The sequence below is a fragment of the Oryzias melastigma genome, linkage group LG18 (genome assembly GCF_002922805.2).
Source record: "Oryzias melastigma strain HK-1 linkage group LG18, ASM292280v2, whole genome shotgun sequence".
Lineage (NCBI taxonomy): Eukaryota > Metazoa > Chordata > Actinopteri > Beloniformes > Adrianichthyidae > Oryzias > Oryzias melastigma.
In genome coordinates, this window is record NC_050529.1 from 7,778,419 (window position 1) to 7,805,462 (window position 27,044).

Consider the following 27,044-nt stretch of genomic DNA (forward strand, 5'->3'; position numbering starts at 1 on the left):
TAACAAGAAGAATGAGCTCAGATTTGTTTACAGGTAAAGTTTCACATAAGTCTGCATGGTCTCGTTGTCCATGTGAGGTTTTTTAGCCTCTCCAGTTTCTTCCTACAGTCTAAAAACTTTCTTCACAGGTTATCGGTTTCTCATAAAATGTGAGAGTGGGTGCATGTGGTTAGGATTGTATGGTTCTGTGTTGTCCTGTAATGGACTGATATTTTTTTTCTGGGTGAACCAACACTTTGACTCTTCAGTGGTTGGGATAGGCTCCAGCAACCCTTCAATATGCAGACTGGGAAAATGAATGAACAAACGGATGGATAGACGGATGATATATGTATGGATGAATGAATGGATCAATAAATGAATGATCCACGGATGAATGGATTGAATGATCACTTGATGGATGGATTGATGAATAGGTCAATTGACAGATTAATAGATGGATTAATGGATTGATGGATGTTTTCGTGATTTTTTTGATTTTCTATGTCATTTACACGTTGTCAATGTTCACTCTAAAGTCATAAACTGAGTTAATTAAACCTCGGAAAGCAGGACTTCCTGATCTTTGCCCTGTGATCAGGTGATTCAGCATCTTTTGTGGACTGACATGAAGTCCGCATCTTCGTCTGGCCATCTGATGACCTCAAGAAACAACTTTTTCTTTTGCTGATCTGAGCTTTTAAGCAGAAAACTGTCCTTTTGTCCCAACAGGACGACTACAATTTTATCATCCAACAAACCAACACGACTTTCAAATACGGCTGTGAATACCTGGGTAACTCTGGCCGGCTCGTCATCACCCCTCTCACTGACAGGTCACCACCACCCTCTTCCTTCAGCTGCTCAGACCAGCTTCTTAGTCTGATCTTTCACGCCGCGGTTCATCCCTCCTCCAGGTGCTACATGACCCTGACCACGGCGCTCCATCTGCACCGGGGAGGCTCCCTGATCGGTCCTGCCGGCACAGGGAAGACGGAGACGGTGAAGGACCTGGGCAAGGCTCTGGCCACGTACGTCATCGTGGTCAACTGCTCCGAAGGGCTGGATTACAAATCCATGGGACGCATGTTTTCTGGACTGGCTCAGGTGAAACCGTCATCTCAGATTTGATCCCCACATTACTAGATTAGACAGAGCATCCTTTAAAACTATGAACAATAGACTAAGCTTTTCAACACGATCACTGTTATTCCAGTAGATTCTAAAGGAGAAAGGTGGCTCATGCCGCTTTTCTCCTTTAGAATCTACTGGAATCTACTGTTAACGCTTGGAAAGTTTCTGCAAATCAAAGATAAACACTGGAGCTCCAGTTGTAAAGGGTTACCTAAACTTAACATTTCTGAGAGTTCATGGAGGCAGCCATTTTGAAATGGACAGCATAAACCCCTCTATTGCCCCTAGTGGAAGGATGATGAACTACACATTCTGTACAATAGCTTTTAAGGAAAGTTTGGATCATTCTATTAATAAGATTCTCAGAAAAGTATGTATCAACTGATGGTTCTGCATCATCTGTGGTGTTGTTGGTGTGAGCAGACGGGAGCATGGGGGTGCTTCGACGAGTTCAACCGCATCAACGTGGAGGTGCTGTCAGTGGTCGCCCAGCAGATCCTCTCCATCCTGGCCGCCATCTCCGCCGGGCTCAGCCGCTTCCAGTTCGAGGGGCAGAACATCTCTCTGGTGCCGTCGTTCGGCGTCTTCATCACCATGAACCCTGGTAGGACGCCGCTGGTCTACAGCTGCGTGTGCTTGAAGTGAGTGAGGGACTGTGGCTTCATCTCAGGGTACGCCGGACGCACCGAGCTTCCCGACAACCTGAAGTCGATGTTTAGGCCCATCTCCATGGTGGTTCCGGACTCTGCCGTGATTGCGGAGATCCTGCTGTTTGCCGAAGGCTTCAGCAATTGCAAGGTACTGGCAGGCAGAGACGGTCCTGGGCTGCATGGCGCCCTAGAGGAAACATGGGTTTGAGTTATTTAAATCGTGGTTTAAATTATCAAACTTTTAAACATTTTTACACGGAAAGAGTGGTGTGTTAAACTGTAAAAAAAACAAAAAAACATTGCAGTTTGGTGCCCCTTCCAGCAGATGGCACCCTAGGCGGCCACCTAGGTCACCTATGCCCGGTGGTGGGGTTCCTCAGGGTTTGCTAAATTTGCTTTCGTAAAACGTTAGCCAAATGCTGCTTTTCTGGATGAAAAAACGGGTAGAAAAAACATCAGATTTTTTTCATTTAATCAAATCTAGAATCCATATTTCTGTTCTTTGTCTTCTATTCTTTGACCTTTCGGGTCTTCCTCACAGGTTCTGGCTAAGAAGGTCTTCACGTTATACTCCCTGGCTGTGCAGCAGCTGTCCAAGCAGGACCACTACGACTTCGGTCTCCGCGCTCTCACCTCGCTGCTCCGCTTCGCCGGGAGGAAGCGCCGTGGTTCTCCAGAGTTCCCTGATGAGGAAGTGAGTCTCTGTTACACGGAGTCTGGATTTGATCCTCACAGATAGAGGACTGAATCTTCACCTTATAACTAGGCATGGGTACCGTTTGGATGTTATCGGGTGCCAAACCTGTACTTTTGAAACGTTCTGGGGTTAAAGCAATGCTTCAAAAATACAGCAACATGCCAATTTCTTTCCATAAACAGGGCAAAGAAGAGTTCTTGAATATGTCTAAATGTGCATTCATTCACACCGAACGCGATTCACGGAGCGGAGGCGGACAGTTTCTATGTTAAGTCAATGGAACAGACGGGACATGAGGCGATCTGAGGTCCCAAACGTAATAATACAGAAGAGGTTCCTGTGGCGAGGACAGGACCCTTCTTAAGTAATAATTTTAATGAGAGGATCCCAGCAGCTCTGACTGTCTCCAGGAGAGCCCACGGGGTCAGGAGATCCAGGAGAAATCACAGCCACCCTCCCCCCTAACATTTCTGCCACCATAACACTGAAATGAGACCAAATCCAGAGAACCAGCTGAAGCTAAAAACCTCCATCTGTGTGTTTCTGCCCTCAGGTGCTGCTGATGGCCATGAAGGACATGAACATCGCTAAGCTGAGCTCTGCTGACCTTCCTCTGTTCAGCGGGATCATCCAGGACTTGTTCCCCGCCGTGGAAACTCCTGTGATAGACAACCAGAAGGTAAGCGGAGTGGAGGGTTCCTCAGGGTTTGGTTTTCAGTAGGACGTTATGTTTAATCCTTCCTTCCAGCTGAAGGAAGCGGTGGAGCTGGAGCTCCGTCAGAGCGGTTTGCAGGTCACTCCCTTCACCGTCACGAAAGTCCTTCAACTCTATGAGACCAAGAACTCCCGGCACTCCTCCATGCTGGTGGGGAAGGCCGGCAGCGGGAAGAGCGTCACCTGGAGGACCCTGCAGAATTCCCTCACCGCGCTTTACAACCAGAACCAGCCCGGCTTTCAGCAGGTCCAGGTGGGTCTGAGCAGGAGGAGGAGACTCTGTTGTTGGTAATGGCTGAGGAGAACTTTCATTCTGTCTTTCAGGTGTTTCCTCTGAACCCCAAATCCATGAGTCTGGGAGAGCTTTATGGAGAAAATGACCTTTCTACCAATGAGTGGAAGGATGGCGTTTTGTCTGCGCTCATGAGGTCTGCTTGTGCAGGTAACGGGAGGAATCCTTTGTCCTTCCTCCTGTAAACTAATCTGCAGTTTAACCCTTTAACACCAGAGCTCCTGTGTTTATGTTCTTTGATTTTCTGTTATTTTTCAACTAATCCAATCTTTGTTGTGTTTTAACGTGTTCTTGTCGCATTTTTCTCATCGTGAAGGACCTATATAAAATAATTTATGATTAAAACTGAGTCTCTGAGTATCTCTTAATTTAAATCACGTTGGATCAGAAAACCAGATGCTAGAAAATTCTCAGACTAAATCAGCTACTGAAATTAACGTGCTTAGGTGTGCGAGACATGATCAACACTCATGCTGGAGAAAACTGGGATTCTGACACAAAATTGTACAACTTGATTATCTAATGTTGCTCATTGTTACTTTTTTGCCGCTAATGTTAGCTTGAGGCTATGAGCTCAAACAGAGCTGTTAGCGACAGGGCAGGGGGCGGGTAGCTCTGCAGCAACAGCCCCGCCCACAAACCAGAATCCTATTTCCAATGAGCTACTGCCGCTGTGCATAAAATACATCTTAAAAAAGTTTTGATTTTGGCTAAAAACTTCATAATCATAATTAAAATTTCACTAGGAATAATTTTGTGATAGAAAAAAAATATGTTTGGAGTGGGACAAAAATGCCGTACACTACTTGATTACAGGATAAAGTCCTCTTGTAAGGAGTTACTCTGAAGGTCCTCCTCAGAAAGAGCAAATGCATTTTGATAGAATCCAGTTCAGTCCAGTAAAGTTGTTGGGACACCTGTAGGGCGGAGGTCACTCGTGTCACTGCCTCCTCTTTCAGATGAAAAGCCCGATGAGAAGTGGCTTCTGTTTGACGGACCCGTGGACACGCTGTGGATCGAGAGCATGAACTCTGTCATGGATGACAACAAGGTGCTCACTCTCATCAACGGAGAGAGGATCTCTATGCCTGAGCAGGTGAGGACGAGCAGGAAGTGACACAACAAACAAATCTGTTTAGTTAATGAAGGACTTTGAGTTAAAGGAAAAGGGATCAGGAGAGAAATGAAAATTCATTGAATGAACGAGTGGTTTGTATAAGGAGAGAAATGATGGTTCATTATTAATCACAGGGTAATCCTGAACTCTTGTGAACTTTATTTTAAATGTGAAGTTTTTCATATTTTATGAATATTTTTGGTCTTCCCTAAAATTGAAATAACATTCAATCTTTGTCGTATTTTTTCACTATTTTTCCTTTCTTTGATGATGTATGTATACATCTGAAATAGAACACTTGAATTTCCCTTTCAAAGATAAATAAAACATTTATTTGATTTTAATTATTTTAGAATCATCTGTTTTTATGTGAAAAGAAACAAAAAAACATGTTTTATTTTAACTAATCATAAAAGTATGTGTCTTTGGTGCTTAAGTATTTCAGATGTCCCATTAGTGTAGAACTCAAAGAACCCCTTTGGAAACTTGTTTCTGAAATGTTACCAAATAGACTGAGAGTTCATGAAAAGCTCACCTCACACACTGTGTTTTCTGGTAGGTGTCTCTTTTGTTCGAGGTGGAGAACCTGGCAGTGGCTTCTCCAGCGACAGTGTCCCGCTGTGGGATCGTCTACAACGACTACGTTGATCTGGGATGGAGGCCTTTCGTTCAGTCTTGGCTGGACAAGCGAAACAAAGTATGACCTCCGTCGATCAAAAAAGCCTTTAAAAAGTAGGAGGAAAAAACTAACTGCCTTTGACCTCTAGGTTGAAGTGGATCATCTAAAGCGTTTGTTGGAAAAATACTTGGAGAGCACGCTGGCTTTTAAGAAGACCCACTGTAAGGAGCTGATTCCCATCACTGAGCTGAACGGGGTCATCTCCTTGTGCCGCCTGTACGACTCCGTGACTACAACCAGCAGAGGGGTCAGTCCAGTACAGCTGATAGTGAAACCAGTTTGGACGTGTTTTTCACGCCCCTATCCTTCAGGTCAGTCACTCAGACACAGAAAAGCTGGGAAGGGTGGTGGAGCTGTGGTTCGTCTTCAGCCTAATCTGGTCCGTCTGTGCCTCCGTGGACGAGGACGGACGCAGGAAGATGGACCACTTCCTGCGAGACATGGAGGGCACCTTTCCTTTCAAGGTCTGTCCATCGAGCACCGCGTCACCAACCAAACCAAAGCAGAACTCTGAATGTTAGAACCAGTTATATAGAACATTTTTATCTACGACAAAGAACGAGTCAGATCTTCCACAAGCAAACAACAGATGAATAGTAGAGAAACGTGACAGAGAAACTAGACTGTAAGAGGCACAAATAGTGAATGCTTAAAAATCAGCTGTGTTCAGTCTGAAAACAAAGAACCAAGCAAAAATCTGTCAGACACCTGTAACATCAGAACCATTTGGACCCTGTTTGTTCAAATGTTTTATTGGGAAGGGGTTCCAAAGTCAGAAATATATTTCAGGCTTGAACTGTCGGGTTGCAGTGTTTTCACACTTCATGAAGAATGTATGTCACATGTGTCCAGCTAATATTTCAGCTACACCCTAGCTGTTTTTGCTAATTTAGGCTTTTTTCCATTTTTTAGGCTATTTGGAAGTTTAGCTATTTTTTTCAGCTTCAGGCTACCTGTTTTGACTAGTCTATTTTTAAAAAGTTTTTAGGCTAATTTGGCATTTAGCTAATATTTTTTTTACCTTCAGTGTTTTCAGCTTTTAGCTTCAGTGATTTTAGCTATCAGCTCCAGCATTTTTAGCTATCAATTTCAGCATCTTCAACTATCAGCACTAGCATCTTTAGCGGCCAAATTCAGCTTCCAGCACTAGCATGATTGCAGGTAATGCTTTATATCTAGTTCATAATTATGTTAGAAAGTTACTGTTTTAAAAAATGTAGTTTTAGAGTGTTCAATAAATGTTTATCCTGTTTGGCCCGCGACCTAAGGTGTGTTCTGGATTTTGGACCCCTGTGCGATTAAGTTTGACACCCCTGGTGTATGTGGTGGATTTTTTGGTATTCCAGCTGATGGAAAAAAACGCAAACTTCTAGAAAATCCCATCATGTTTGGTTCAAAAACTTCATTCTGTTTAAACATTTTTCTAACTTTTGCCCCAAATCCCTTCTAGGATACCATCTATGAGTATTATGTGGACCCAAACAGGGAAGCCTGGGTGCCCTTTGAGGACCAAGTCCCCAAATTTTGGCCCTACAACAATGAGTAAGTTGTATTCATATGAATATTTCTAAAAGCTTCATCACAACTGTCCTTACAGGTAGATATGGAGCGTTTGGAGGTGAAAAATGGTCAAACTTGTACAGGGCACATTGGTGGTGCAAATGAAACATCAAAGTCGCAAGCCGATCCCATAGCATGAAAATGTTCTAGCATGTTTTTTTTAAGAGCATGCTGTGGGAAAACGGTTCAAAGCAAACACTCAAACATGTAAAGGTGAGACCATGCTTTCAATGAGAGGCCTGATTGGTCGGTTTATAATTTGAAAAAACTTGCAATAAAGTAAAAATATAAAAAAAAACATTTGCAAGTAGATGTTCATAGAAAAGTATCAGCGTAAAATGATAATTGTGAGTAATAGCTGTTTATTTCTCAATAAAACTCTTTAGGATTTTGGTCTCTTGGAGTCAATTGGTACTTCCTGTTTGGAACGTGAGGGGGGAGGGGTCACTCTGTCTGTCTTTTACAGTCTAGGGGTGGGAAACAGGCGTTTGGTACAGATTTTTTTCTTCAAATTTCCTAAATCTTGCAGAGTGGCAACGAACTTACATACAGTAAGTGCGTACATGTCCCATTATCCTTAAATTATACTTCACAATAACCTTATCACACCACAGCAACAGTCCGTTCCATTTTCATAACGTCCGTTTAAGGTGGCCGTACAATCCTCAAGGGAACTGCAAGACACACCTTTAAGATTTGGCCGCACATGTCTAGGTCCCTCCACGTGCCCAACCGAAAACCCTGCAGCACCTGTACAGGATCATGTGACTAAGATTTTATATCTGAGAAAGTATCCTTTGTATTCATTTATTTTCATCAGAACTCCCTTCTACAAGATTATAATCCCAACGGTGGACACAGTCCGCTATAACTTACTGGTCAAGGCTTTGGTGGCGGGTCAGAACCCCGTGCTGCTCACTGGGCCGGTCGGGACTGGAAAAACCTTGGTGGCTCAGAGCGTCCTGCAGGGCCTGGACCAGAACTGGACTTCCCTCACCATCAACATGTCTGCACAGGTGTGTTTCCTCCAAGCTCCACATGCGTATGTAATCCATCTTTCCTCACAGCAGGAGATCCATCCCACGACTGCAGCTTCTGAGCGTGCTCATGAGGTGCCTCCAAACCATCTCTCTGTGACGGATGGGCTCAGTCTCAAATTCAGCACACTGATTAAAAGTCATATATTTTCCTTGCCATTCGTGATGTTACTGGAAACAGCTGAATGAGAGCCAGAGATGATTTAGGTTGTAATCAACGGCGCACTTCTTCACGGCAGCCGCTTCTCCTCATCCATCACTGCTGCCACAGTTTGTTCTGGCGCCCGTCTCCTGGTTTGGATTAGCAAATCTGAGGAGTTCAGTCGAGAACTGTTTTCATGCCCGTCTCGTCATCCTTCAGACTTCCTCCAACAACGTTCAGGCGATTGTGGAGAGCCGCCTGGAAAGGAGATCCAAAGGGGCCTTGGTGCCAGCTGGTGGGAAGCAGCTGCTCTGCTTTCTGGACGACCTCAACATGCCGGCCCTCGACCTGTTCGGCTCTCAGCCTCCGCTGGAGCTTCTGCGCCTGTGGATGGACTACGGCTTCTGGTACGACCTGCAGAAACAAACTCCAAACTATATCAAGGTAACATAACTGGGAAGTCCTTCTGCTGCTCATTGGTTTCTACCAACAAAGTGCATGGAAACAGACCGTGTTTGTGTTGTAACTGCACCAGGGCATGTTCCTGCTGGCCTCCATGGGGCCCCCTGGTGGTGGGAGGACTCACATCTCTGCCCGCTTACAGAGTCGCTTCAGCCTCGTCAATATGACCTTTCCTGATGTAAGTCTCTCTTCCTTTCATTTGTGTTTTACTTGGCTTTTTTTCCCCTCACATTTTATTTTTTTCTTTACTCTCCAGTGTTCCTGGTTTTATGTCTCTTTTCTTCTTTGTCTTTTAATAAGAACCACTTTCCACTCGATTTGCTTTCCTCATGTTTGTATGAAGTAGACTTCACATTCTTTACCAGCCACTTAAACAGCCACACCAAGGTTGTGGTTAAAAACATAAAATGAGTAAATAACAAAAACCTCAAATAAAATTAAAAGGAAAATAAAAACATCACAGTAAAAATAAAAACCATCAAAGGAAAAAGAGAAAACACTGGAGGAAAAATAAAAACAATCAATATAAAAATAAATTAACATAAATAAAAGAAAAACCATTAAAAAAAACATCTAAGCAAAACTATAATACAAATGTAAAAAATAATATCTCTGAAAAATAAAATTACTAAAATATAAACATCAAAGAAAAAAAATAAAATATTAAAGGAAAATAAAATAACATCAATGGAAAAATTAAAAACATTAAAGGAAATAACATAAATGTAAAAAAAAAACATGAAAAGAAAATTTAAAAACAAAGGAAAAACTACAAATATTAAACGAAAAATAAAAAACACCAAAGGAAAAAATAAAAACATAGAAAATAAAAAAACTTAAAAAGGAAAAATCGAAAACATCAAAGGAATTTTTTTTAAATAATACAAAACAAATAAATAAACCATTAATGGAAAAATAAAAACCAAGAAAGGACAAAAGAAACCCATCAAACCAAAAATGAAAACCATAAAGAAAACATAACAAAACTTAAAAGGAAAGAAAATAGAAGCACAAAAAGCATCAAAGGAAAAATCAAAGACATCAATGGAAAAATAAATACACCGATTGGCGTTGCTCCGGAGACTGTCTGCCCATGATCGTCTTCCTCCTCTGTTCTTTCAGAAGTCCCAGATCAGGAGCATTTATGGCTCCATGATCCAGAAAAAGCTGCAAAAGTTTACGGAAGAGTTGCAGCCACTTGGAGAAACCCTGACTCTCGCCACCATAGAGCTGTATGAAGCTGTCAGAGGGGCTTTCCTCCCAACACCATCCAAGATACATTATCTCTTTAACCTCAGAGACATATCCAAGGTACGGAGAAAACTGCTAAGCTTATTTATATTGAAGTTCTGGCATCTGACTTGGGCTGAACTGAGTTTTTGTTTGTGTTGGGGGGGGTCGTTCAGGTGTTTCAGGGTCTGTTGAGGGCCAGCCCAGACTTCCATGATAACAAAAACAGCATCACAAGACTGTGGATCCACGAGTGCTTCCGGTAAATCCCTAATACAGGTTTTAATCCTCTGTTTTAGTTTGTATCAGGAGTTCTGTACTCTGCCCCCTTCAGGGTTTTCTCAGATCGACTCGTGAGCCGCAGCGACACCGACGCCTTTCTGGTTCTGCTGGAGGAAAAAGTGGCATCTCACTTCAACGTCCCGCTCCACAGCATTTGTCCCAACAAGCAAGCGCCAATCTTTGGTACCTTTGTCTGCCTGTGAGGTGTCTTCAACGTGGGGCTGGAGGGGTTTACGTTCCCTTGTGTTCATCAGGAGACTTCCTGACTCCAGAGTCCGGCTATGTGGACATTGTGGACATGAAGGTTCTGAAGACGTTCATGGAGTCGCAGCTGGAGGATTACAACATGACTCCTGGAATGGTTCCCATGAATCCTGTGTTGTTTCAGGATGCCATCGAGCACAGTAAACCCTTAATCACCCCAACACTTCAACCAGAGATGCAAATAGTTCAAAATGTGTGTGCTGCCTGTGTCACCTGCTCTCGTTCAGGATCTATTCCCTCTTCACAGTAACTCGTGTGGTGCGCGTCATCAGTCAGCTCAGAGGAAACATGTTCCTCATCGGCATTGGCGGCTCCGGCAGGCAGAGTCTCTCCAAGATCGCCGCCTTCATCTGCGGGTACCGGCTTTTCCAGGTGGAGGTCACCAAGCAGTACCGCAAGCAGGAGTTCAGGGAAGGTAAGATGAGAGGAAAGCAGGAGTGCAGCTCACTGCTGTGGGAAAAGTCCCTCCCAGTTATGAATGCTTCTCCCGGCAGACATTAAGAAGCTTTACCGCCTCACTGGAGTAGAAAACAAGCCCACGGTCTTCCTGTTCAGCGACACTCAGATCGTAGACGAATCCTTCCTGGAGGACATCAACAACATCCTGAGCTCAGGCGAGGTGCCGAACCTCTACAAGTCAGATGAGTTTGTTGAGGTTGGTTATTCCCCTAAACATCCCTGGAAAGGTCGCCATGTTTTCAGGGTGTCTAAATTTAGCAGGGCCCTAGAAATTTCCCAGAAGTCTTTGCAAAAGGCTAGTGTGAACCAATGCTCACCAGATTGGCGAATATAATGCATTGTATTTGACTGATTTCTGATTTAAATATTATATTTATTTTTATTTACCATTCAAGATTTCATCATCAGAACACAGTGGATCCATGAATACTCTTCGAAATTTTTATTTATTTATTAGGTTTTTTACTTCAGCGAATTGGCGACATCATATTTACAAGTTAAAGTAGTGAGGAGGAGTTCAAAAAATCCAGTAGTGAGTAATAAGGGAATTCAGACACGACCATGACCTACTGAGAGTTTTGTACTAGATTCTGCCATCATTTCACAAAATGTTTTCAAATATTCACCATGACTGTTAAATTGTTTTTAGACTTAAAACATTAAAAGCAAAGAACAATTGAATAAACGTAAAGCATCAAATTAATTTGGAGTTAACTGAGTAAAAAAAAAAAAAATTGAACTTTTTTCTTGTTTTGTGCTTTTTCTCATTACTTGTGGGGTTCCACAGGGGTAAGTGTTGGAACCCAGTTTACATGTCCAAAGGAAAATTAATTTATATAAAGCTTCTGAAACTTTAAAGGGCCTATATTATTCTACTGTTAAGCCTTTCAGAATAAACTATACATATTTTACCTTCGGCACACTAAATACACTTGTTTCTCACTTTGTGATGTCACAACATGAGGACCCACTCATATGTGTGGATTTGGAGAGGCTGGTGCTCAGGGAGCAGGTGTTTAGATGAATGCTCAGAGATGCATGAATGGATCAAAATACCACTTTAGGGTTGTTTTTTCATTAGGAATAACATTAAAATACACGTAAAAGCTCAAAAGAGTTTATTTGGCATAATCTAGGCCCTTCAAAAATGTTTTTTGCAGATGACATTAAAGTGTTTTGTTTTGATTATGACCCGCAGGTGCGGATGAGTTTGGCCAGTACAGAGTTAAGGGAGAGTTTGCTTTGACAGAAATGAGTTCTGAGAAAATTATGCTGCTTTTACAAATACAACTATAGCTCAACATTATACATGCATGAATACATCAATATACATACAGCAAATACCTGACCATTTTATTTATTTATTTAGAAATCAGATAAACTGTTGTCTTTAAACATGAACTTGATAAATCCGTCCGTGTTCTGCAGCGAGAGCTCTCTGGTTTATGTGTGCAGGTGTGCCGCGCTCTGTCAGACTCCGCCAGGAAGGACAACGTTCCAGAAACTCCTGAGGCTCTATTCAGCTACCTGATCGAGAGAGTCCGGAACAACCTGCACATCGTTCTCTGCGTGAGTCCAGTGGGAGAACAGTTCAGGTGGGTTCCTCTGTGACTGTGGACTAAGCTCTAAGAATCAAATGATCCACACCACATCCATAGTCCACACCTATACCTCTTCAAAGTTACCGACGCCAAATTTGTCAACCAAACGACCACACCTACTTCAGAAGCCATTTGGAATTCAGTCATCAATGTGTATATCAGACTTTGTCAGTCCAGTTATTTTATACAGTAAATGATGTGGAAGTCACACTCACTCAGTCCAGTTCTCTTATACAGCCACCGATGTGGATGACACTCTCCCTCATTCCAGTTCTCTTATACAATCATCAATGTGTATATCAGACTCTTCAGTCCACTTCTTTTATACACTCATCAACTCATCAGATTCACTAAGTCCAGTTCTTTTATAAAGTAAATGATGTGGATGTCACACTCACTCAGTCCAGTTCTCTTATACAGTCATCGATGTGTATATGAGACTTGTTCAGTCCAGTTCTTTTATAGAGTCATCTATATATGTATATCAGACTCACTAAGTACAGTTCTCTTATACGGTAAATTATGAGGATGTCACACTCACTTATACCAATTCACTTATACAGTCATCAATGTGGATATCACACTCACTCATTCCATTTCTCTTATACATGCATCAATTAGGATGTCACACTCACTAATTCCAGTTGTCTTCTACATTTACTGATGTGTAGATCAGACTCACTCAGTCCAGTTGTCTTAAACAGTCATTGTTATGAATATCACACTGACTCAGTCCAGTTTTTTTCTACTGTCACTAATGTGTAGATCAGACTCACTCAGTCCAGTTGTCTTAAACAGTCATTGATGTGAATATCACACTCATTCAGTCAAGTTGTTTTCTACTGTCTCTGATGTGTAGATCAGACTCACTCATTCCAGTTGTCTTATACAGTCATCAATGTGGATATCACACTGACTCAGTCCAGTTCTCTTATACAGTCATTGATGTGTTTTAGCGGTGGAGTGCAGACAGGCTACAGTCAAAATCCTTTTTCAATTAGACATTCTCTTACAGGAAGCGCATCCTGCAGTACCCGGCCATTGTTAACTGCACCACCATCGACTGGTTCTCTGAGTGGCCCAAAGACGTGCTGCTGGAGGTCGCTGAGAGATATTTGGATGGACTCCTGCCAGAGTTGCTGGAGGGGGTGAGACTGCATCAGAAAAAATCCTCAACCTGTTAAGAAGTTGATATTTAAGATTCTTTGTTACCGTGCAGATCAAGACGAAGGTCGCCAGCGTCTTTGTGACCATGCACCAGTCAGTGGAACAGGTGTCTGAAAGGATGAAGCTGGAGCTCAGGAGGCATAACTATGTGACGCCTAACAACTACCTGGAGCTAGTTTCTGGATATAAGAAGTCTGAACCTCCGCGCTCTTCTCCTCTTTCTTCTGAGGAGGAGCTGTTCTGATGTTTGTGTCTGTCCAGGCTTCTAACAGAGAAACACAGTGAGGTGGGGGAGCAGGTGGGCAAGCTTCGCAGTGGCCTTTTTAAAATCGACGACACTCAGGAGAAGGTGAAGGCCATGTCTGTGGAGCTGGAGGAGGCCAAGAAGCAGGTGGCCCAGTTCACTAAGGAATGTGAGGAGTACCTCTCCCACATCCTGCAGCAACAGGAAGAGGCTGCAAATCAGCAGAAGGTGCATGTGGACGCCAAGCCATCACCAAAAAGTTTAAGCTTCACAGACAGGCTGTGAAAATTCTGCGTTTTTTGTCTGTGTTCCGTATCAGGCAGTGACTGATCACAGTGAGAAAATTGCCGCTGAGGAGACGCAGTGTAAGTTCATGGCTGAAACCGCACAGAGGGATCTGGACAAAGCTCTTCCCGCCCTGGAAGCCGCCTTGAAGGTACGGCTCTGTCCCTCCAGTCTGAAACTTGACGTCCTAACCATGGGCTGGATATGAGAACTGGATTGAGGGTGACAAAAATAAAGTCAATTCAGTCGACATTTTTTCACAATAAGGTGTCGCCATGCTGGAGCCGGGTGTCAATAAACAGTGATTTTGGTGTTTTTTTATGACAAATGGGCGTGGAAATAATTTTAGACATTTTTTTTAAGTGTTCAGCTTCAGTGTTGGAGATCCCATGTAACCGTCTACCTTTACCTAATAGTAAGTCTCTCCCTGGTCATCATCTGTCACTGACCACATCCTCTCAGGCTCTGGAGTCTCTGAATAAGAAAGACTTGACAGAGATGAAGTCCTACGACCGTCCTCCGGCGCTGGTGGAGACGGTGATGCAGGCCGTCATGACCCTGCTGGGAAAAAGCCCCTCATGGGCCGATGCAAAGAAAGAGCTGGGTGAGAAAACGGATTTCTGTTGCTAATGCAAATGTGGAAAAGTGCTTTAGAGCATCAAGATGTTTTCATTACTGTCCTGAACCTTCGTGGCAGGTGACACCAACTTCATCAAGACTCTGGTTAACTTTGACAAGAACCGAATCACAGACCAGGTATTGAAGAAGATCGGCACCTTCTGCAGACAGAAGGATTTCCAACCGGAAACTGTCGGCAGAGTCTCCCTGGCTGCCAAGTCTCTGTGCATGTGGGTCAGAGCCATGGAGGTACAAGAAGGAGCTCCTCCTCATGTTTGAACCAGAAAGCATCCTCTGAAGGACTGTGGAGAGGACCTCTTTGTTTTTCCTCCCCTTCAGGTGTATGGTCACGTCTACAGGGAGGTGGAGCCAAAGCGGGCCCAGCTGAACGCCGCCAAAGCCCAGCTGGCGGACAAACAGGCAGCACTGTCCGACTCGCAAAACAAACTGCGAGAGGTGGGGGAGAGGCTGGAGGAGCTGAAACGGCAGTACGGGGAGAAGGAGGTCATGAGGGAGAGCCTGAGAAAGAAGTCAGAGGAGATGGAGGTGAAACTGGACCGAGCCGCCAAACTGGTGACGGGACTGGCTGGAGAGAAGATCCGCTGGGAGGAGAGAGTGAAGGTGCCTCAATCTCAGGCCGACTTCATCACCTGAAAACACACTTGTGGTTTTCTGCTACATTCAGGATAACAGAGCTTCAAACCAGCGTTTATGAGCTGGTTTGAAGCTTTTAAGAAGTTTTTAATCTCCTCACTCTCAGTTATGAAGAAACTGTTTTCTCACTGTGACAAAGTAATTTGATCTACTTATCTTTGGTCTCGTACAGCTCAGTTTATTCTCACAGTTATAGGTAGACGGTGACAATATGACATTCTATAATGAGACTCGCTTCATTTATGAGAGAAGCTGAAAATGATGATGCTCAAAGCTTCGCTTTCAGGAAGTGGTTCAGGCTTTTCTGCAAGTTTTGACAGTGATATGAATCCCTCAGATTCCTTTCAAAATGTGGGGGTTTAATGGAGAGTTGCCTGCATTGAGAGTTTGAAAATTTAGGAGAAACTGCTGTTTTTAGATTAAAAACAAAACAATGATGTGGCCCCTACACAATAATAACTGGCCATATCTCAAGCTTACAAAAGCCCGATCGTTAACCAAATGCTTGTGATGGGCACATGATGCTTCATGAAACAATGAGCCCTTTCATCCAAATGGCTCTAGTGCAAAGCTTCCTCGTCCTTTTTTTGCTTTAGTATGACATCTACAGCATTTAAAAATATCAGTGGCTATGAAATTTAAAATGCGAGGTATTTTGGAGAAAGGCTGTAAATAAAACTGTCAGTAAAAAAGAAGCATGCAAAACATGAATGTTGTGTATTGTGTATGTGTGTAGTTATGTACATATATGGAAAATGATAATTTGGAAATGATGAAAACGATCATTTATCATTTAGTGTTTCTAAACTGTCTCCAAGGTGTCTCTATAATGTCTTGAAAGTGTCTCTAAAGTGTTTCCATAATGTATCTTCATTGTCTCCAAAGTATCTCTAAACTGTCGCCAAAGTATCTCTAAACTGTCTCCAAAGTGTCTCCAAAATGTCTCTAAACTCTCCCTAACTCTCACTTACTGCAACTCTCCATCAAGCAGCCACATTTTGAATGAAGCCTGAGGGATTCCCATCACTGTGAAAACTCACTGCAAACAATAAACCACTTTCTAAATCAGTCAGGTGGCACAGCCGGGCAGCAAGGTTTCAGACATGATTTGCAGCTCCTCTCCTGAATGAAACAAGACTCAACATCACACCAGTGGCGGACCGTCAGGGCCTGCAAGGCCTTCTCTGCTGGCCTAAAAATATCTGAATCACAGACTGATATTAATTATTATTTATTTCCGTGAATACGTATTCTATAATTCCAAATGCTCTGTCTTCGTCCTTTCATTGCTGTCTCCCTGGTTGCACGTGTATTTTCCTATTTAAGCATTAACCAATCACATTGCAGCACCATTTGTTGCTAGGGTCAAAGAAATCTGCCCGGAGGCCTTCACAATCAGTTCTGCGGGCCCTGTAGCATAAAATACTTGTCGACCAAGCTGTTGCTTCAACCAATCAGATCTGGAGGAGACCACGTGATAGGCCAGCCAGCTGGCCCACGGAAACGTCAGGATTTTCACGCGCTGTGATTGGATAATCAGAGAGTGTACTAGGAAGAGCCGGTAAACTGAATCCGTAGCGACCCTCACAGGCAAATAAATCGAATATAATAGCTGGTTTGTCAATCCACAATGGCTGAAGGAGGAGAAGAAATGGATTTGGTTGCAGACTTACTCTGTCAAAGCCGTTTTCAAGACGGACTTTTCAAGAAAAGCTGGACATTGTTAAGCGGGTCGGGCAACTCCGAAGCTAGCAAGCCCCGTGTCCACTGCTTCTGTTGAACGGACATTCTCAGCCCTGAAGCGAATTAAAACTTATGCCAGAAATACGTCAGGGCAGGCTCGACTTTCAGCATTAGCTTCCATGGCGATAGAAAAGGACTTCTTGATGGAACTAAAACGCACGGATAATCTGCACGACAGAGTGATTGAAATCTTCTTGAGGATAGAAAGGATGGATTTTGTCTACAAATAATCCGGATTTTTGGTGATTAAAATTTTGCTATATACCTAAATATTATTGAAATTTTATCAGGTTATTTTTTTATGCTTTTGGTGTGTGTGTGGCAGCTGTACCTGCAGTAGAAGTTTTATTGCTATAAAATAGTTATTGAGGGTTGGGTTGATTCAGATGGAGCACTACTGAAGGCCTAGGTGTGAAATGCACGGCCCGCCACTGCATCACAGAAACGTCCCCTCCAAAATTAAAGATGGATTGCATAAAAATCTTGAAAATTATCAGATTTTTAAAAAAAAAAAAAACCTCCTTAAACAAACTGCTTTGATGTTTTTGTAAACCCTGGTGTGCTTAAGCCTTCTTGGTCCATGTTGTGTTTCAGGGACTTGAAAAAGACATTCATTTCCTGGTGGGGGACTGCCTGCTGGCGGCAGCTTTCCTCTCCTACATGGGACCCTTCCTTTCCAGTTACAGAGACGAGCTGCTGAACGTCTGGATGACAGAGGTCTGACCGTCTGACTCGCTGATGCTCACTTCCACGTTTGTCTCTCATCTTTTCCGACTTGCACTTGCTTTTCTCTAGATCCAGACTGTGGAAATCCCCTGCTCTCCTACGTTCAGCTTTGCTGCCTTCCTCTCCAAACCCACCGCCGTGAGAGACTGGAACATTCAGGGCCTGCCCTCAGACGCCTTCTCCACTGAGAACGGGGTCATCATCACCCGTGGAAACCGGTCAGCATGCTCCCCCGTTAAGATGTAAACCGTTCCAAGAGATTCACACACTAACCGTCAGAATGTTTCTTGTTCTTCTATTAAAGATGTCCGTTAATCATTGACCCTCAAGGTCAAGCTCTGAAGTGGATCAAAAATATGGAAGCAGAGAAGGTCAGAGCTTGAGAAAGAAACAAAATCCTTTTTAATCAATGTTCATGAGTGTTTCCTGCCTGTTTGCCCCCAACAGGGTCTGAAGGTTATAGAGTTCGGAATGGCGGATTACCTGCAGGTCCTGGAAAATGCCATCCAGTTTGGAAACCCCGTTTTGCTGCAGAATGTCCAGGAAGAACTGGATCCTTCTCTTAACCCCGTTCTCAACAAATCCCTGACGTGTATAGGTGGGAACATCATTACACAAGTGACCAGAAGACGCCTCCATGATCACACCTGAGTTCTCGTTGGGTTGGTTTTTCTATCAGGCGGCAGCTTGCTACTGAAGCTGGGAGACAAAGAAGTGGAATACAATCCAGACTTCCGGTTTTACATCACCACCAAGCTGTCGAACCCCCACTACACCCCCGAGGTGTCAGCCAAGACTACCATCGTCAACTTTGCTATCATGGAGCAGGTTTGGGTGTTCCTCAGAGTCTTGTGTGGTTACAGTTGTCTTTCCAGTCCATGACGGTGGTTCTGTGTGTAGGGTCTGGAAGCCCAGCTGCTGGGAATTGTGGTGCGGAAGGAGCGTCCGGAGCTGGAGGAGCAGAAGGACACTCTGGTGATCAGCATTGCTGCTGGGAAGAAAAGCCTCCAAGACTTGGAGGACGAGATCCTCAGGTAGAGAACCGCTGCAGGTTTGCCTGTGTCCAAACTCCAACAAAACAAAGAACAGACACACCGAGAACGGCGTTTGTTAACCCTTTAATACCTGAGATGTCGCCGGTGACGGCAATATAACTGATGCAGAGGAAAAGTTTCCTCAGCATCAGAATCAGTTGGTTTATGTTGATTACGTTAACACTTCACTACTGTAAAGCGTTGCAAATTGCTGCAAATCTGCTTTTCTCCACTTTAGAATCTGGAGAAAAAACTTTATTTGTGTAAATGGTCTAAGTGTAAACACTTATCTGAGACCCGTTTTTCATAAGCATGATCCAAATTGTCCCTACAGTTCCACTCTAACTATATTTTTCTCTCACAAAGTTGTCCCCAAAGGTCTTTTAATCATGATAACGCAGGTTTTAGCTAAAATCAAAAACCGTATGTCGTTTTGTAAGATATATTTTCTGGAGCTCATTTAAAATCTTTCGGAGTTGTGGCACGGAAGTTAGCCACCACTAATTTCCCATCAGCCCTTTGTTTACACTTTTCTGCCAGCTTATAGCAACTCACAAGCCTAAGCTAATATTAGCGTAGCAAACAAAAAAACAGAGAGTATCGGAGCGATCCAGCCGTACAGTTTTGAACCAGATAGCAGCTCAAATGAAGAAAATAAAGACGTTAATGGATCCATTTGTCTGAAAGTGGATGCTTACGAATTGTAGCGGAAAAGGAAGACTTTGGCCCGGAATTGCTGAGCTTTTTCAAACCTCTGGTTTTCATCTGCTGCTGATTTATCACAATTTTAATTTAAAAAATGCAGTTTTAATTTTAAATAATTTTATCTCCATCATGAGAAAAATGCTACAAATACATGTTCAAAACAGGATTTTCATTGGAGTGGGCTTTAAAAATCCATTGGACATAACTTGATCCCTGTCTTCTGCCCTGTAGTTCATCCTCCTTCCACTAGAAGGACTTTTCCTGCTCATTTCAAAATAACTGGTTCCATGAAATCTCAAGAACTCTTTTGGCGGGAAAAGTTTTACTAATTTTATAAACTTTATGGCAAGAATAGCTCAACTATTGTTGTCATTTTTTTAAATGACTACTTGCTGTATTGCCAAAAATTGAAAATGTGTTGATAATTAATTCTTTATAATATAGTTACAGCATGTTAAAAATATGTTGCTTAAAATTTGAGACAGTGGGTAAACAACACGAATTTCAATATTTTTGCAAACTAATAATATTGTAAGCAAAAACTTACCAAATCACCTAAGGGATCATAACTAATCCTATCTAAATATCTCATTAAAATATGATATTTCAAAAATATGGTGTGGATTGTATCAAAGACATTTTGATGAAAACAAAAAAAATTCTGTTAATTCTTACATATCGTGGACCCTAAAGGGTGAAATCAGCCATTTTTCCCAGCTGTCCTTTTGTTTTCCTGCACAATTTTCTGACTGATAGGCCTAAAAAGGAAGACTGTAAGTCCAGATCTACGTGTAGCTTTCACGTAGGTTTACTCCATAACTTCCAGAGAAATGCTCCTTCAGGAATTGATCCTTTTCGCTCTTCTTGCCGCAGACTGCTGAACGAGGCGACTGGCTCCCTGCTGGACGACCCGCAGCTGGTGAACACCCTCCAGACATCCAAGGAGACCTCCGCCAAAGTCTCTGAGAACCTGGAGAGGAGCGAACAGACCGAGCAGAAGATCGACTCTGCCAGAGAGGTCGGTGGGAATCCCGGAAGGCCGCGTTCGTTCCAACATCTAACCCGAACATTTTGTTCTGCTTTTGCAGGCCTATCGACCGTGCGCCCAGAGGGCGTCCCTCCTCTTCTTCATTCTCAACGACATGGGCTGCCTGGACCCCATGTACCAGTTCTCTCTGGACGCTTACATTGAGCTCTTTAACCTCAGCATCGAGAAGAGCGCCTTCAGCGAGAAGCTGGAAGAAAGAATCGGCAGCCTCAACAGCTACCACACATACGCCGTCTACAGGTTCAAGTCCAATCAAACATGTTCTTGACCATTTTTCTGATGGTGGAGGACATATATAAAGAAAATGAAGGTTAAGACTGTATTTCTGACCTGAAGTTCTGTCTGCTGCAGGACCACGTGTCGCGGTCTATTCGAGGCCCACAAGCTGCTCTTCAGCTTCCACATGTGCGCTAAAATCCTGCAGGCCGCCAGCAAACTCGCCCTGGATGAATACAACTTCTTCCTACGAGGAGGACTGGTAAAAACCTTCATCATCTTTTTAAAGTCCCCCATGTCAATTTTTTTAATTTTTAAAAAATATTCCCAGTAGTGTTTCAATTATGATTATGGCATTTTTAACTAAAATCCCACAACCTAAATGTCTTAAAAGCCATATCGCAGGTTTATCGGAAGCCTCTGTTTCCAAAATCTCTTCTACATGGGCGTGGTCAGGCTAAACGCTGAGCTAAGCAGCACCGCCTTCTGATGATAATAGCTAGGTGCTAGTGAAGGCAGCCCGCCAAGGGGGACCTCTCTACATGTCCCTGTACATGTCAAAAACCAAAAAAAAAAAATCAAAATGATTTTCATCAGAGGGGTCTTTAAATCCTCAATCTGACGGACTTTCCAGGTTCTGGACCGCAGCAACCAGATGAACAACCCCTGCAGCAGCTGGCTGCCGGACTCCTGCTGGGACAACATCACCGAGCTGGACAAGCTGTTCCGCCTCTGCGGCATCGTTTCCTCATTCCAGCTGAGTTCTCGAAAGTGGAACGCTTGGTTCATCAGCGCCGAGCCGGAGAACTCGCCGCTTCCAGGTTTGGTGGCTTCCATCACGTCTTCATGTGCTCCTTCCTCAGTTTCTGTCTGGATCCATCTTTCCTGGTTCTCCTCCAGACAACTTGGACAGCAAATGCACTCCGTTCCTGAAGATGCTGATCGTGCGCTCGCTGCGTCCGGACCGCGTCTCCTTCTGCATCACCTCCTTCATCATTCAAAACCTCGGGAGCCGCTTTGTGGAGCCGCCTCCTCTGGACATGAAGGAGGCGAGTGTTCAGAACTTATTCATCCCTCAACCTTCATCAATCAGACTTACATTTTTTTTCTATTCTCAGGTTGTGGAGGAGTCCACTAGTTGTACTCCTCTGATTTTTGTTCTTTCTCCGGGAGTGGATCCCACCGGAGCACTGGTGCAGCTGGCAGACTCCTCCGGCATGACTCAGCACTTCCACGCCCTGTCTCTCGGTCAGGGACAGGCCCCCATCGCCAAAAAACTGATTGAGGAGGGCGTGAAGAATGGTACAAGTCCATTTACTGTTCATCAACTCTCCCTGTGGACCTGCGCTCATCCTGGTATTGTTATTTTCTACCTCACAGGTCACTGGGTTTTCCTCGCCAACTGCCACCTCTCTCTGTCCTGGATGCCGGAGCTGGACGAGCTGATCAAGCGGCTGCAGCTGCTCAAGCCCCACCCAAACTTCCGGCTGTGGCTCAGCTCCTCTCCACACCCCGAGTTTCCCATCACCATCCTCCAGGCTGGGATCAAGATGACCACCGAGCCGCCGAAGGTGCAGCCTCTAAAGCAGCGTTCACACCAAACGGGATTGTGGGTCAGAATCAGAAGCTTCTGGTTTCAGTGCTAAAGAGTAACGTAACGGGACAGTTGGAGGCTGACTCCACTCTCAGCCCGGATTTGAAAAATCCAAAAAGGGGGCGGGGCTTTGGGAGGCATCCTACATATAATCAATGCTTCCATGCAGCAATGAGTCTACAACCTGTTGACTGAAGCTCCTCCCACTCATGTCTGGAGCATCAACTTTATAAACACATTTTTGGACAAAGGTGGAGGCAGAGGGTCTAAATTTGATGCTGGAATCTCGTTTGATGTGAACACTGAAGCCTCTGAGCGTTTTCTGAACGGCTGCTGTCTGCAGGGCATGAAAGCAAACATGATGCGGCTGTTCAAGCTGGTGACGGAAACTCAGTTCAGCCGCTGCTTCAAAGCCGGGCCCTACAGGAAGCTCCTCTTCTCCCTCTGCTTCTTCCACAGCCTCCTGCAGGAGAGGAAGAAGTTCCAGCAGCTGGGCTGGAACGTGGTGTACGACTTCAATCATTCCGACTTTGAGGTCCTCCAGCCCCCTGCAGAGCTGCTCTCTTTTTTTATTTTTTATTTTTTTAATTTAAGGCTGATGTTCATCCCCTCTGCAGGTGAGCGAGAACCTGCTCTGCTTCTACCTGGACAAATACGAACACACTCCCTGGGACGCCCTCAAGCACCTGATCGCTGACATCATCTACGGCGGCCACGTCACCGACCAGTGGGACAGACGCCTCCTGACCACGTACATGGACGACTTCTTCTGTGACGCCGCCGTAACGCAGCCGCTCTACAAGTCAGTCACACTTTCATGTACCCCCCACTTAAAAAAACAGTGTTTCTCCTGGTGGAAAAGTGGGGCTAAAACTTCAGTCTGCTGGCAGATTACTAGCACCCCCTGGAGGAGAGTCAGAATATTACATCTTCAAGTGATTCATGCAGAATCTGCAGAGGGAAATACTATTTAAGAAAGAGCCAAAAAATGAAATATAATCAGAAAATGTCAGATTTGATTTGATTCATGTCCACATAAACAAAACATTCATGTACAACAAAGATAATCGAATTCAAAATATAAAATGATGTAATGATGTGTGGATTATGTATTTATGTTGCCATGTCCTCCAAAATTTTGCAAATAAAAATTTAAACTGGAACTTAATCTGAAATACAAAATAAAACGTCAGAATAACGCGTGATTAATAAATAAGTATTTGCTTTATTCTATAAATTACATTTATAGATATATAAAATGTATATAAACATTTATATATTTTGACGGGTAATTTGGGCCTTCATAAAAAATATATATGATGATAAAGTCGTAAAAATATATAATTTCAAAAGTCATAATTGTACTAGGAAAACCTCATAAGTTGTGATTTCTTTAAAAATAAAACAGTACACTTTCAAAATAAAAGGAAAGCCCTTTCAGTGAACAATGTGATGTTTCCCTGAATTATCTTCAACATAAACGAAACAGGTTATGTTTCATTGTCTCTGTTGAGACATTTTAAAAGCTAAACTAACAATTTATATTCAAAGAAGGGTGGCTTTATATGTGAATCTTAAATTTACAACTTTATTCTTTTAAATTGTTGATTTTTTCTTAAATTGTACAACTATTTCCTTGTAAAACTTTTTCTTTTTCTTTATGACTTATTCTCATATATTTGTTTGATTGTTCCTATTTTTTGTATGGTGGCCCTAATACTCTTTTATTGTATATTTGCTGTTAATATCAGCAACATGTTGTTGTGTTACCGTGACAACGCACCACAAATCAAATAGGAAAAAGGCCATTTAAACAACAAAAACAACAAGGCTAAAGTAATAAAAATCAATTCAATATTTACGTATTTTGTAAGTGACTGTGGTATAAGTGTGATAATGCCCAACAAAGTGCACATTATCAGAAATTGAAGTGGAAGCCTTACCAAGCAGAAAACGGTTGCTTTGTGATTTTTAATAACTTCTTTTTCTCATTAATGGCGTGTGAACGCGATAACGTTGACAACCCTAATATATAAAAATGTAAGCAGATCTACATTTTTACAAAAGACTTTTTCATGAAATGCTGTTAACTTTAGTTGAACAACTTTGTTCCCTGACACTAGAAATAAAATTGGACCTTTGGTTTTTTGAATACAAGTGATATGAAATATTTGACCTTTTCTGGTGTTAAAAGAGTGAACTTGATCTTTATAAATGTCTTACCTTTGGAAACTGATTGGACTTTTACCATGAATTATCGTAACAGGAAGAAGTGTGTTTTTAAAAAAACATTTATGTCATAATATATAACATTTGTCATTTTAAAAATGTCAAAGCCCTCCTTTTTTCTGTCAGGTTGTCTAGCTTACCGACCTACGTCATCCCCGCTGAGGGGCCGCAGCACTCCTACAGGCTCCACATCCAGGCGCTGCCGTCCACTGAGCACCCCGAGCTGTTCGGCCAGCACCCCAACGCGGACATCGCCAGCCAGATCGCCGAGACCAAGACGCTGTTCGACAACCTGCTGTCCATGCAGCCGCAGTTCAGCAGCAGCAGCACCTCCGGGGGGGCACAGCCCACCAAGGAGGACGCGGTGAGGATTTGAAAAACAATGACTGGAATTTTTAGCATCAGACTGTGTTTCAACTTTTGAAAATGTTTACTTAGTTTCTAAGTTTTTGTTTCGTTTTTTTTTTTTTTTTTTTTTAGTAAAAACTGGGAAAATATCCCATTTTTCTGACATGTTTTCTGTTTTAAAATCATCCGATGCCTCTGCTTTTCCAGGTCTTAGAGTTGATAAAGGAAATCTGTGGAAAAATCCCGGCACAGATCGACTACGAGGCGACCAGAACCCGTCTGCAGGACTCCTGCTCTCCGCTCAACGTGGTTCTCCTGCAGGAGATCGAGAGATACAACTCACTACTGGAAACCATCATGTATGAATCCTCACACTCGTTCTGATACACTTCGAAATGCAAGAAAATCCTCTTCACATGACAGAAAAATGTCAAGTTCTGTGTTTTACCGGTTCAGACTGATCCGGTTGAACTGAAGGTCCCAGTGGGTTGATGCTGTTGTGTTTGGGCTGCAGGTCGTCTTTGCTGGAGCTGGAGAACGGAATCAAAGGCTTCGTGGTGATGTCGTCCAGGATGGAGCAGACGTTCACCTGCATCTACGAGGGCCGTGTTCCTCCACTGTGGCAGAAGGTCTTTAGGTTTCATTTGTTTTTTGAGTATCTCCTGTGTTTCCTATTTATTTTTTAAGTGTTTCCTGTTCATTTTTTGTGTGTTTCCTACTCATGCCCCATGTTTTTTTCTTTTGTTGCCTAAGTGTTCCTTGTTTAAAGTCCCAGAAGTTGTCACAAACCTAGGTGTGTAAAATGTTTCTCCACATTCGACCCGTCTCCTAGAGGAGTGGTGAGCTGCAGACACAGCAGTGGTCAAGAACCATTTGGTGGTTTAACCACAAAACCCAATCCAAGCCAGGGTCAATCAGGGAGGCATACGGTCCAATTTTTTGAGTCTTTGGTATGACTCAGCCTGGATTTGAACTCATGACCTTCCAGTCTCAGGGCAGACACTCTAGCACAGGGCCACTAAGCTAGTTTCTTGCATTGTTTCCTGTGTGTTTCCTACTTATGGCCCATGTTTGTGTATTTTCTGCATGTTTCCTTTTATTTTTCTGTGCATTTCCTGTGTCTTCTACGTATGCCTTCTGTGTTTCTTATCAGTTTCCTGTGTGTTTCTTGTGTATTTCCTGTGTGTTTTCTGTTCATTTCCTGTATTTTCTTATTAGTTTTGTGTATGTTATTTGTATGTTTCCTGTGTGTGTCTTAGTTTCTTGTGTGTTTCCTGTATGTTTTTGGTGCATTTCCTGTATTTTTCCTGTGTGTTTTCTGTGGGTTTCCTGTATTTTGCATGTATTTTTCTTATTAGTTTCCTGTATGTTATTTGTATGTTTCTTGCGTGTGTCTTAGTAGTTTCCGGTGTATTTCCTGTATGTTTTTGGTGCATTTCCTGTATTTTTCTTATTAGTTTCCTGTATGTTATTTGTATCTTTCCTGTGTGTGTCTTAGTTTCCTGTTTGTTTCTTGTATGTTTTTGGTGCATTTCCTGTATTTTTCCTGTGTTTTTCTTAGTAGTTTCCTGTATGTTTTCTGTGTGTTTTCTGTGGTTTCCTGTATTTTTCCTGTGTTTTTCTTATTATTTCCCTGCATGTTTCCATATCATCTGGTTCTCCATTAGCACTAAAACAGCTACAGGCATGTCTCAGGGGTTTGATATTAAAGGGGTATTTATCTGTCCCCCTGCCTGCATGCACACATGCACGCTCAACCGTGCACGCACACATAGACACACTGTGAAGAGGCTCTGGCAGCGTTCCAGCCGGGATTCTGTCCCACTCCTCCACTCCGGCTTCATTATCCAGTGGAGAGAGCACAGGCGGAGCAGCCAGCCAGGGTCAAGGGGCTTCAGTGGGTGAAGCTTCATGTGTGAGTCACAGGCATGTGTCCAGCCTACAGAGGTCGGCGTTTGTGTTGATATTCATGTCTGTCTCTTTGGCTGGGCACAAAAGCATAAATGCAGGTGTGTGTGTGTGTGTGTGTGTGAGGGTGTGTGTGTGTGAGTGTCCTGGGTCTGTGAACAAAGCCAGAGTCTGTGGTTTAATCGAGGAGTAATAAGCAAAGTAAACCTTCCAAGGTCTGCTCCAC

General features: G+C 43.2%; 1 protein-coding gene across 1 annotated transcript in view; it reads left to right on the forward strand.

Annotated features, from left to right (window-relative positions):
* The window catches only part of dnah2 (dynein, axonemal, heavy chain 2), a 52,824-nt gene that overhangs the window by 22,713 nt on the left and 3,067 nt on the right, over window positions 1-27,044 (forward strand). Inside the window, exons 36-83 of the mRNA XM_024287548.2 lie at window positions 712-815; window positions 897-1,086; window positions 1,537-1,717; window positions 1,784-1,911; window positions 2,305-2,457; window positions 3,014-3,139; window positions 3,209-3,427; window positions 3,499-3,616; window positions 4,426-4,562; window positions 5,143-5,280; window positions 5,351-5,509; window positions 5,574-5,726; window positions 6,713-6,804; window positions 7,643-7,838; window positions 8,221-8,445; window positions 8,537-8,641; window positions 9,586-9,774; window positions 9,870-9,955; window positions 10,028-10,158; window positions 10,230-10,379; window positions 10,487-10,654; window positions 10,734-10,894; window positions 12,154-12,293; window positions 13,315-13,447; window positions 13,519-13,658; window positions 13,728-13,938; window positions 14,030-14,146; window positions 14,458-14,599; window positions 14,693-14,862; window positions 14,953-15,234; window positions 17,605-17,727; window positions 17,806-17,954; window positions 18,041-18,107; window positions 18,184-18,334; window positions 18,416-18,564; window positions 18,637-18,770; window positions 20,349-20,493; window positions 20,564-20,763; window positions 20,875-21,001; window positions 21,374-21,560; window positions 21,640-21,788; window positions 21,858-22,041; window positions 22,120-22,310; window positions 22,677-22,868; window positions 22,951-23,135; window positions 24,689-24,926; window positions 25,118-25,269; window positions 25,425-25,539. Coding sequence (XP_024143316.1) covers window positions 712-815; window positions 897-1,086; window positions 1,537-1,717; window positions 1,784-1,911; window positions 2,305-2,457; window positions 3,014-3,139; window positions 3,209-3,427; window positions 3,499-3,616; window positions 4,426-4,562; window positions 5,143-5,280; window positions 5,351-5,509; window positions 5,574-5,726; window positions 6,713-6,804; window positions 7,643-7,838; window positions 8,221-8,445; window positions 8,537-8,641; window positions 9,586-9,774; window positions 9,870-9,955; window positions 10,028-10,158; window positions 10,230-10,379; window positions 10,487-10,654; window positions 10,734-10,894; window positions 12,154-12,293; window positions 13,315-13,447; window positions 13,519-13,658; window positions 13,728-13,938; window positions 14,030-14,146; window positions 14,458-14,599; window positions 14,693-14,862; window positions 14,953-15,234; window positions 17,605-17,727; window positions 17,806-17,954; window positions 18,041-18,107; window positions 18,184-18,334; window positions 18,416-18,564; window positions 18,637-18,770; window positions 20,349-20,493; window positions 20,564-20,763; window positions 20,875-21,001; window positions 21,374-21,560; window positions 21,640-21,788; window positions 21,858-22,041; window positions 22,120-22,310; window positions 22,677-22,868; window positions 22,951-23,135; window positions 24,689-24,926; window positions 25,118-25,269; window positions 25,425-25,539 — 7,482 coding nt within the window. The remainder of the gene's footprint in view (window positions 1-711; window positions 816-896; window positions 1,087-1,536; window positions 1,718-1,783; window positions 1,912-2,304; window positions 2,458-3,013; window positions 3,140-3,208; window positions 3,428-3,498; window positions 3,617-4,425; window positions 4,563-5,142; window positions 5,281-5,350; window positions 5,510-5,573; window positions 5,727-6,712; window positions 6,805-7,642; window positions 7,839-8,220; window positions 8,446-8,536; window positions 8,642-9,585; window positions 9,775-9,869; window positions 9,956-10,027; window positions 10,159-10,229; window positions 10,380-10,486; window positions 10,655-10,733; window positions 10,895-12,153; window positions 12,294-13,314; window positions 13,448-13,518; window positions 13,659-13,727; window positions 13,939-14,029; window positions 14,147-14,457; window positions 14,600-14,692; window positions 14,863-14,952; window positions 15,235-17,604; window positions 17,728-17,805; window positions 17,955-18,040; window positions 18,108-18,183; window positions 18,335-18,415; window positions 18,565-18,636; window positions 18,771-20,348; window positions 20,494-20,563; window positions 20,764-20,874; window positions 21,002-21,373; window positions 21,561-21,639; window positions 21,789-21,857; window positions 22,042-22,119; window positions 22,311-22,676; window positions 22,869-22,950; window positions 23,136-24,688; window positions 24,927-25,117; window positions 25,270-25,424; window positions 25,540-27,044) is intronic.